The sequence below is a fragment of the Lagenorhynchus albirostris genome, chromosome 13, assembly GCF_949774975.1.
Source record: "Lagenorhynchus albirostris chromosome 13, mLagAlb1.1, whole genome shotgun sequence".
Taxonomy (NCBI): Eukaryota; Metazoa; Chordata; class Mammalia; order Artiodactyla; family Delphinidae; genus Lagenorhynchus; species Lagenorhynchus albirostris.
Window position 1 is genome coordinate 6,333,361 of NC_083107.1, and position 11,036 is coordinate 6,344,396.

General features: G+C 43.7%; 1 protein-coding gene across 1 annotated transcript; it reads right to left on the reverse strand.

The window, feature by feature from the left end:
• Positions 1-420: 420 nt before the first annotated feature.
• NMS (neuromedin S) lies at positions 421-10,709 on the reverse strand. The gene is made up of 8 exons (XM_060170001.1): positions 10,634-10,709; positions 7,226-7,281; positions 6,894-6,932; positions 5,260-5,283; positions 5,108-5,161; positions 3,277-3,351; positions 1,524-1,565; positions 421-459 (listed from the first exon to the last, which is right to left on the reverse strand). The coding sequence occupies exons 1-8, from the start codon at positions 10,707-10,709 to the stop codon at positions 421-423; spliced, it is 405 nt and encodes a 134-aa protein (XP_060025984.1).
• Between the last annotated feature and the right edge of the window lie 327 nt (positions 10,710-11,036).

Genomic DNA, 11,036 nt, shown 5'->3' on the forward strand with positions numbered 1-11,036 from the left:
CGGAGCATCATTGAATGGAGGGAAGAGCCTGGCCTGGTTCTAATCGGAAATGTTCCCACTAGAGAGAACTTCTCCCCACCAAGCACGCCAGGGCGGATTTTGCCTCATCACAAGGGCCAGGTGAGAAGCCACAAAAGCTGTGGAGCTTCTGTCCTCTCACAGCCACTGCTGGAGACAACACACCTGCAAAGAGCTGGCATGAAGCAAAGGCTGCATTGTTTGGGACAGTGCCAGGCTGCAGTGGGGTCTCTGTGATGCTGAGAGCAGGAAAGGGAGGGGGCAGAGGAGCCCCTTAGGGGTTTCACTTGGCCTCCCTTTCTTGGAACCATCACCCCTCTGGCTGCCTCTCACTGCCCCACGTCAGACAGATAACATTTGTTTGGAGGAGAAGAGCTGCAATGAGACTGACCTTGGACGATCCTACCAGGTGCTAAGGTCAAGGTTTCTTCCATTCCTTGGCTGAAAAAAAAAAAGGAGCAGCTTACAGTACTGAGACCATACTGCCTGGAATCTCTGTCTTGGTTCCAGACCCTTTCTCTACGCCCTAAGGCTCTGTTCTCCTAACTGAGGCATTAGCAGCTTCCCTGGGGGCTCACCTGGGGAGCCCCAGTCACTGCTACTCTGTGGATCCTCTGGGGCAGTGCTCCAGGACCCTTGCTGCTCCTATGGCCCTGACACTGTCCCTCACCTCACCACTCCACCCCTTAGCCTCTGTTTATGTGGCAGGACGATCCCTAAACAACGCATCACAACACTTCTCATCCTAAAGACATCATGGAGACCCACTGTTTCTGCAAGTACTTTCCAGAAAACAACCACTAGTAGGGCATGCAGATTTAAAATGTGTACTTGGGATGTCATGGGGGTTTGGGAAAAGTATGACTGAGCCAAGTTAAACAGGTTGCTTCCTGCAGGACATGGTATTCTCTGTAAACCTTGCAGAGTGTCAGGTACAGTGTTTTCGATCGTATTTGATCTTTGCAGAGCATCTCTTAGCACCAATGACCACAGAATGCAGATGGAGGAGCGCACATGTAGTCGGATTCGCACGTTTTTCTGATGCAAACACTGAAGATCTAGGGGGTGAAACAGCTAGGGAGTGGTAGGTCTAGAACTAAAAGACCATCTGTGACTCTGTGACCTTTGCAAGAAGCTCCAAGTTCCCTGGGGAAAAGGACGCCTAGACTCCTATTTCCACTGTGATCGGGGCCGTGCGTCCCGGACCTTCAGGCGCTGGAACACGGACTCCGACTTTGGTTGGCCCGCGCGTCTGTCCATCAGCAGAACTCCCGCCTCCCGCCCCAGAGCTCCTCCCAGAGCCCTGGTGCGCGCAGCCCGTGTCCGTTGGACCCTTTCCTTTCCAAGCATCGAGTCATCATCCCCTAAGGAAGGGTGAGAAAGTTCCCCTAATGATTCACCAGTTCGCCATGGGGGCCTGTCTGGGCTCATTCTGCAGTAACTCCATAATTGGGGCGGTAGGAGAGAATTGGGGTGAAAAACAGAGACGAGGAAAAATGCTTTACCCTGAAAAGGAAAAATGGTCTTTCCAAGGTGGCAGTGTGATCCTGCAACATAAAAACACAAACCATTATGCAGCCACGCTGTGCCGAAGGTCTTTCAAAGATGTCTATGGTAGTGGTTTTCAAGGTGTGGTCCCCAGACCCAAAACATTAACAACACTTGGGAACTTGTTAGAAATGCAAAATCTCAGGCGCCCACTGAATCTCGGGTTGGGGCCCAGCCATCTGAATTTTAACAAGTCCCAAGTGTTTATGGTGCACGGTCAACTTGGAGAAGCACAGATGCTGCACCCCTCCCCAAGTTTGCACAACTGGCCTGTGGGCCCCTGAGCCAGAAAGCAAACCTCCAGGGGCAGATGGCCCCAGGTGACGCATCTGTAAGAACGGAGATGAAATAGTGCCGTCCAAGGGCATCGCTCCATGATTCCTTTCTGCTCCAGGACAAGCCCAGGGAAACCCAAAATTAGATGCTCAGCCTCAGAGAATTTTAGGGCAGAGTGTGAGACCAGTTCTTTCCAGAAGTGATCTAAAGGGGCTGCAAGGTGGCCTGGCTTCAAGCACTCCCCCGTCCTTCTCTCTTTGAGAAGTAGATCTTTTTTGGGGGGTGGTGCTTGCTCAGGGCTTACATACCTTCTTGGTAAGATGCTCTGCAGCAGCTCCGGAATCCTGTGAAGGAATGAGGCCCAGGTTCATTTAATAGGAAACTCATCCCCGAGGCTTGCAGTGTACTGTGATCCTGCCCCTCCCTGATTCCATTCTAAGGTAGCCGGAAGTCAGATGCAAAATGCCTTTCAAGAAAACAGCTAACCGTGGAGCCAATCACAATTTTCTGTTCAGGAAGGCAAGTGTGTTTTCTTGGTCAGGTTACCCTTAGGGTCCAGGACAATGTTAAACTTGCTTGTTCTTCCCAATAGCCTCGACTTGAAATTGGCTCCTGGTTTAGGCAGATTTTCAAGGATATGCCATTTCAGCTTCTTCAGCTCATCTTTCCGTGTGGGTCTGGCCCAATGGTGGAGGCAGACTCAACCTGGAAGTCTGACACCAGTATCCAAGCAAACTGTGGCCTGTGCTTAGAATGACCAATGGGTTTCTCAGGAAGTGAGCGATTTTTCTGGGGTCTTGGCATTTTCAGAGCTAAACCCAGGAACGGGAATGTCCTGGGCAAACTGGAATGAGTCGTTCACCCTCCTTGGACTCACAGTGTCCAAAAATTTGTGTTTGTTTCTTTGTTCTGCTACCATGCAACAAAACCTTGATGGACATTTTGAACAGGTTCAGCTATTATCGAAACTAGTCATTTCTAAACTTAAATTTTTTTAATTAAAATTTTTTTGGTTTTTTTAATTTAATTTTATATTAGAGTATAGTTGATTTACAATGTTGTGTTAGTTTCAGAGCTTCTTTTTTTTTTAAGAAACGAAGCCCTGCCATAAGAATAAAAGGGCAGGTGGGGCAATGGGAAGCAGAGTATATGATCAAGGCACGTGTCCATGTCATGGGGAGGAAGAGGAAGGGGCAGGGAAAGTGAAAAAACAACACGAAAACTAAAATGAGAAAAGATGAAGAGCGCAGAGGAGGAGCCCATGGTCACGGAGCTGGACCACAGCCCCTCTCCCCCATTCCCTGCCCTGCAGCCACCGTGTGGAGCTCGTACAAGGAGAAAACACCAGTGAGCCCAAAGGGGACAACAGGCATTCACCACGGGTAAGTGAACTTCTAGTGGCATAAAAATATGGTGGAAGGAAAAAGTACGTACGCGCTGCCGAAATCTTTTCATCCTTTGGTTGGCCAGCTTAGCAGCCAGACGCATTAGAGAATTCACAGGAGGAAACTGCGGCAAAGAGGCGGTGAGGGTCAGACAGCGCTGGGCCCAGGCCCAGGGCTATGTGCATTCCTGTCTGCTCACCCCCTTACAAATGGGTTTAATTTTCAGAGTAAAATCCATTTCCAAGCCTAAGCCTGAAATTTTATGATTTCAATAAAGAACCGCTTGCCTTGCTAGCACCTTTCATTCCAACATATCACTCAAAAATATTCCCTTAGGGTAAAACAGACTTGTATCTGCATTAATCCCAAACATTCTGTCCTTCTAGTGTGGAGTGCATCGTCCCAGATAAGCATCTCCATGAAGATCCTCTCTGGCTCCCCAGGTGTGCTCTCCTTATCTAAGGGACGAGGTGGAAGGGCAGCATGCATAACCACCGGCCCCATTCATTTTATTCTCCTGTATGTCTCATCTGTGACTGCCCGCACACACTCAGACATACATACCCTGTCTTATCTAGTCCTGTGAATCCTCCCTGAGTATTTCAGCTCAGAGTAAACGTTAATTCGTGTCACAGACACGGAGTTTATCTTTTCCCTTCCATTTTCTTTTTTTTTTTTTTCTTTTTTAGGCTAGAAAGAATCTTTTTTTATTGAACTATATTTGATTTACAATGTTGTGTTAATTTCTGCTGTACAGAAAAGTGACAATTATACACATATATATATTCTTTTTTTCATATTCTTTTCCACTGTGGTTTATCACAGGATATTGAAAATAGTTCCCTGTGCTCTACAGTAGGACCTTGTTGTTTATCCATTCCATTAAATGTAATAGTTTGCATCTACCAACCCCAAACTCCCACTCCATTCTTCCCCACTCCCCACACCCCTTGGCAACCACAAGTCTGTTCTCTATGTCTGTGAGTCAGCTTCTGTTTTGTAGATGGGTTCCTTTGTGCCATATTTTAGACTCCACATATAAGTGATATCATATGGTATTTGTCTTTCTCTTTTCCCTTCCATTTTTAACCCTTCTCAACTTGCAGTGCCCATGGCCTGTCCTGATACTATTCCCATCCTTACCCGATCCCCAGTACTAAATCTATAATCTATACTACTCTTGTGTCTTTGCCTCAAAGGGAAAAACTTTTTGCTTGGTACTTGTTTATTTTAAGGATCTTTCTGAAGACTTGGAAAGCCTTGACTATATAAACAAGTGACTTTCTAATAGTAGAATTTCAATCACTCTGACTGGATTGATTCTATGACCTTCCCAATATTCTCCAAATCATACCCTGCAGAAATTCACTTCAACAATCTGTTCCTGAGGGTAACTCCAATTTATAATAAGAGAGTTAGAGGCGATGCTTTTTATTCCCACAGCACATACACACTGTGACAGTGACGAAAGATGCACACCCACAGGTCCCTATTGAGAATGTGGTACTTCACACTTCACAAAGCGCTTTACAGAATTTAAAACACAAAAGGTAACATGGAGCAATGTAAATAGAGCTCAGTCTTTACCAGGCTTCTTGTACATCTGTTTAAATGCATAATAAAAAGTTATTTCTTACTAATTTTTCCTTTTCTGTAATTATTCTCTAGCTTTTCAGATCTGTCAACCTCCCCCAACCCCTTCCCCAGAGAGGGAGAGAGAGAATCCCTGCAGCCCCAGGAAAAAGCACCTAGAAAGCTATTACCCAAAGTTTCTGGAAGGCCCCTGTTTTTCTACTTATCTGCATATATTAAATGGGAAAGGACAAAGGCGTGCAGAGGAGAGTGACTTTTACGGAGAGATGATTACGATAAATGATGACCCCGGTTTTAACTGGATGCGTCGGCTTCTGAGTTCTGGAGTAATGAAATGAAAACTAAATAAGAGGAAAAAAAAGGTTGATTTTAATTCTAAGCGTCACTTGCTGTAAATGTGGTAGTTGCATGCTCTTGTTACTAGGCTGGTGGTACTCACCCTTCTGTATATGTCTTGATTATCCTGGAAAGAAAATGATGAGGGTAAGTCACATGGAATTTTACTGGGGCAGGTTTCCAGGAGAAATTACACCGGGGACCTTCCTGATTTACCTGAATATTATGAAATAAATTGGCATTCTAAAAAGAAATCCATTATACAAACTTAATAAGACTATAGTTGATGCAGAATCTTGCCAAAAGGAAAGTTGCCAGCGACATCATTATTTTAAAACTTAATCTTATTTTACCTTTTCAATCTTCAGGGGAAAAACATACTCTATGATGCATTGAAGCAATACCCTAATCAGTTCCCAGATAGCCATCTAACTAAGAGGTGGGATAAAATAACGATTGCAACTTTTAATTTGCTGCTGGGCATACCCTATAATTCAGTTTTCTTAGGGTTGGTTCATATTGACCAAATTTTTTCCCTAAAAGCTTTCTACATGAATCTTCACTGTTCTTGCAGAAAGTCCAGCTTTTAATTTCTAAATCCTTGTTAGAGCACCACCCTGTTCTGTCTGCATGGATGACAGCCCAGGAAAAGCTGTACTGGTAGCATATCCTACTCAGAGAGGTACTGTGAATGATGTTGTAAATAATCTCGTTACTATTGATCTCATCTCATTTACATCTAAACATTGTTGAAACAGCTCAAACTCCAATCAAGACAGAAATGAAAGTTGTTAGTAACGTGTCTAATTTTGTTGCTGTGAGTACGACTTCCTACAAACTTCGTGGAGGGTTTCTGCAGTAACCAATACTTACATATTCTCTCTTTCTCTCTTTGTTATGTGTGTAGATGTACCCACATGAATATGGGCACACACACACACACACACACACAGACACACAAAATCATGAACCAAAATTACTCATAGCAGAGGCTCAGTGGACATTAACTTTGTTTCTTTATGATCACCATTTCTAAATCAGCAGAAATTTACTATTTTTACAACTTCCGGTCTCTTTGTCAGCATCTGTTCACAGAAGTGTGTGTGTGTGCGTGTGTGTGTGTGTGTGTGTGTGTGTTCTGGACACCTATTGGGCAAATATTTTTGCCCAATAGGCAATATATTTTTGTTATCATGTTCATCAACTTTATACCATTACTTTTCAAGCCCCCCCACAAAATAACCAAGGAATTTGAAGATGATTTTCCAGGTGATGAACACCAACTCTCAAGATTTCATATGCACCTTCCTTGCTTTATTTTTTTTTCTTTTTAGAGAAAAAAATATTTAAAAAATTTTATCTATCTATCTTGGAGACTACTTCCCCAACTAGAATATAAATTCCATGAGAGCAGGTAATTTGGTCTGTTTGGATCACTACTGTATCCCCACCTGACATGTAATTTTATGTATATACGTGATTATGTATATGATATGTATATGTGATTATGATCCTTATAAGAATGCAGATGAACCACCAATATTTTATGGTCATTTATATTTAGGAGATTCACTCGTTATTTCCTAAAACTGTATTCTTACACACACACTTACACGTACACGCAGAATTCTCCTATAGGTAGCAAAAGAGTGTGCTTATTTACAGATATCAATTATGGTATAAGCAGGTGCACTGTTATAAATAAAAGAATTACCATATGTATATTCATTGTTTTACCTTAGGTTGTCTAGAAAGAGTTGCCCAATATGCCAGCCGCTAAAAAATGAGGAAAATCAATCAAAGATAATTACAAATTCCTTAATCAATAGAAGTAAAATTAAATCCTAAAGTTGCCTCATTTATGAACGTTGCATTATCTTCTCACACAGTGGCCATACATTTCAACACAACTCCCAAGATGACTTAAATGAAGCCACGAAAATGAAAACAGTGAGTTTCTGCTGCAGCCAAGAATCTGATCTTAAAATAGTTTTAAGTGAACATTATCCACTTGATAGTTTCAAGGCTAAGGCTAAATAAAAATCTCACATTACTGAACAGTGGAGTACCTCAAGCTTCACGATATTCAAGCCATCTGGAGGAGCAGCTAAAGGTCGAGGAAATCCTATTGTGAGAAATCATAAAAATCTCTATTAGGAGAAAAGAGGTTGTAGCGTTAACTTTTTAAAAAAATATTTATTTATTTATTGGCTGCATCGGGTCTTAGTTGCAGCACATGGGCTCCTCTCTAGTTGTGGTGCGTGGGCTTAGTTGCCCTGCAGCAGGTGGGATCTTAGTTCCCCGACCAGGGATCAAAACGGCGTCCCCTGCATTGCAAGATGGATTACTTAACCACTGGACCACCAGGGAAGTCCAGCATTAACTTTTAAATCTTTACCATGAAGAGCACACAGCGATTCTATTAATACCATGTTGTTAAAAGGATTGTTAAAGAAAACACACTTCTACCTACCACTAGCAAATCTGAGATTTGTACCAAAGTTAATTAAAAATTGCATGGTTTTTTATTTACCAGGAGTTAGCAGCACAAGAGTTAGCAAGTTAGGAGAGAGGGAAAAAATTACCTAGTTAACAACTTAATTTGTATTTTTGAAATGGAGCAGAGCCCTATGGTCCTTGCCCCCTCATGTCCTCCTCCTGCCTTTTTTCTGTAGAAAAACTTTAGCCAAAAGATAAGTTTAATCCAAGAAGTGAGAAAATGCAGAAACAAAAGAAAACATTCCCAAAAGACTAAATAAAAATAGTTTAGTCAGTAAGCAAAGTCAAGGACCTTTAGTTCCTTCTCAAGGGCTATAGATAATATTCTGAGCCATATCCTGTGAGCTGTCTTGTAGATACTAAAACCTCCATCAGGTGGAAGAAGTTAACTACACGCTGACCAGGCTGTAGCCATGACATAAGCTGCCACAATTCTGAGAACTGGCCTCAAGGAAATGGGAACAACCCAACCCGAGAACTGAAGATGAACTATACTTAAAAAAATCAAGATGATGCTGGTCAGACCATCACATGACCAATTTCAAGATTACCGTCAGAGCTGACTGTGCTGTTTCTGCAAGTAGCCTCCTCCCTCCATCTATAAAAGCTCTTGCCCACTGATTGTCGGGGGTGGGGGCGCGTGGCTGGGGAGTCAGCCTTTGGACAGGCCTTTGTCCACCCTCCCCACTCTATTGCCAGCACCTGACATAAAGGAAGCTTTCCTTTCCACCAACCTTGCCTCTTTATTGGCTTTTGAGTGGCGAGCAGCTGGACCACACTTTTGGTAATATTTTGATGGAATATATAAGGACAGGATATCAAGAGATGGTGTCAGTAAGTATGTGCATCAGAGTCACTCTTGGAACTTTTAAGAAATACGGATACCTGTCTCTCTGCTTCATCAGACTCTTCAGGAATAGGGATATGGGGAAGGTTGCTACTGGTAATGCAGCTGAGTAAGTAACGCAGCTGAACCCTATACCGGTCAACTTTTATCTGACCTAGATGAAGTCTTCGTCTCATTTGCATGTAACACAACACTTGGAGGAAAAGCTAATACTGCAACTGAAAGAATCAACGGGATATGTCAAAACTAAGAAGATGAAATTAAATGGGATAAATATAAGACCCTGAATTTAGATTTAAAAAATCTGAGACAGGGAATATCTGGCTCAAGAGTAGTATTTTTTTAAAAAAAATACTGAGTGATATATTGCTCCCTGCCGTCTCACTATAAGCCAAGAAAAAGCTGAGGCAATCTTGTGCTGGATTCAAAAGATAGTGTCCCAACCTTGAAAGGTAATAGTCCTACTTGAAATGATAGGATTTGTTGTGAGTTAAAGGAACTGAGCACAGTTTTCTTTGGCAAAAAGGGAAAAATTAGGAAGTGTGTGTTAACTGCCATCAACTGTTCTGAGAACCTGTCATAAGAAATATTAGTCCTGGGCTTCCCTGGTGGCGCAGCGGTTGAGAGTCCACCTGCCGATGCAGGGGATGCGGGTTCGTGTCCCGGTCCGGGAAGATCCCACATGCCGCAGAGCGGCTGGGCCCGTGAGCCATGGCCGCTGAGCCTGCGCGTCCGGAGCCTGTTGCTCCGCAACGGGAGAGACCACAACAGTGAGAGGCCCGTGTACCGGGAAAAAAAAAAAAAAAAGAAATATTAGTCTTATTCTGTATATCCCCAAAGGGCAGAACTAGGGCTAGTGGTTAGAAGTTGCATGTGATCAGATTTCAGCTCAGTGTAAAGAAGTTTGTGATGATTGGAGCTATTCAAAAATGAAAAGAAATTCAAACCAATCTTATAAGGAATGATAAAGAGGTTCTGTGCTAACAATACAATGATAAATACCATAGGGACCTTATCCTCAGGGAACAGAAAATTAAATCGGAAAAAGAGGGAGGTGGATATAAATATATAGACAGATAAATAAAAGGTAGTAAGAAATTTCCAAAACAAGTTTCTATTGGAAACCAGGGGAGGCAGCTACTGGCTGACTTTGGCCTGTAGTGAGTTGGGTGTCACTGAAAGTAATCAACTAGGGAAATCATAAAGGCGATCCCTGCTCTCCTGAGAGTTTAAACTAGATGACCTCCATGGTTCCTTGCAATGCCTAGGCTTTGTGATTACACTACAGGACACGGCAAAACAAGCATTCTATTTCAAATATATTTTCTGTTTGAATATATTTTCAAAGATTTTCTACTCTCTGAAACCAAAATTCTAATGGAAAATTCTAAAATTTTGAAATAATCTGTGTTTCCAACTGGAGCTTCCACCACATCCTGCATCATATAGCGAGTTACCTGGAGATGGGTAACAAATTTCGACTAGGGACCCCATACCCAACTCCTGTTCCCTACAGGGAACCCCTTTTCCCTGCAAAAGCACTGGTTCTCAGAATTTGGTGAAGAGACACCCGCGTCCGGTCAGCACCTCGGACAGCGCCCAAGTCTTGGAAGACATGGGGCCTCAGCTGCGCTCCCAGGGCCTCTCCCCCCCGCCCAACCCCCTCACCTTCCCCGCCAGGCCCACAGGAGAAGCTAGGAGAAGATTCCCTTTCTCTGTGCTCGCTCCCACACCGCCCTTCTCCAACTGTTCCTCAATCCTCAGTCTTTGGCACTGTAAGCTCGTCTCTGCTCTCATCTCTTCAGAATTCCAAGAGCACAAATGGCTAATACGTTGGAGTCGTCCCCCGACTCATATCCCTCACAATTTCAGCGGCACATCCTGGGACCAGCCCTGGGACAGGAGCTGTTTAAAGGCAGTTCCACAGGGGAAAGTAACCTCCTTTGGTAAAAGGCTGCGGCATCTAGCTCTGTCCATCCTCTCTGATGGAAGCCATTTCCAAAGGGTAGAAATGAGAGTAGGTGAGGGAACCAAGCTAGACTCCCTCCAGAAGTGCCCTGAAAGGTCAAGGTCTGTCCCAGTCTTCCTTAGAGCTCAGGCCAGCTGGGGTCTGTTGAAGGGGCCCCCTTACCTGAGGAGGGAATCTGTAGTAGGCAGAAGCAATAAATGGCCAAAATGGATGGGAATTGGGCAAGAAGATGCTTCATCTTCAAAGTGCGGTTTCTCTTTGCTGACCACGGATGTGTTCTGCTGGGATAGGAGTTGAGCATTTCCCGAAGTTCCGCAGGCAGAGACAACACTGCGTCTGGCCAGCCCAGTGGAGAAGGTGCCTTTATTTGCAACGCCCTGAAGCCCATTGGCTGAGCACCAATCAGCTTTGCGCAGGAGGACTCGGCTTTTCTCATAAATGTCGTGCTGGGCCCTTATTTGTAGAATTATATCCTCCTGGTGTAGGCATTGTAGAGTCACCTTTTTCAACCCAGCAATAAAAATAAAAATTGGAGAGTCATAATTGTTATTCTATAGTAGTTTGA

Excerpts from the sequence above, each read along its gene's own strand:
- NMS (XM_060170001.1), bottom strand. The coding sequence starts at position 10,709 with ATGAAGCATCTTCTTGCCCAATTCCCATCCATTTTGGCCATTTATTGC. Across the intron at positions 6,933-7,225 it reads TGAATATCGTGAAGCTTGAG|CGGCTGGCATATTGGGCAAC; the intron begins GTACTCCACTGT and ends CTCATTTTTTAG. Across the intron at positions 5,284-6,893 it reads CTCTTTCTAGACAACCTAAG|GATAATCAAGACATATACAG; the intron begins GTAAAACAATGA and ends TTTTCTTTCCAG.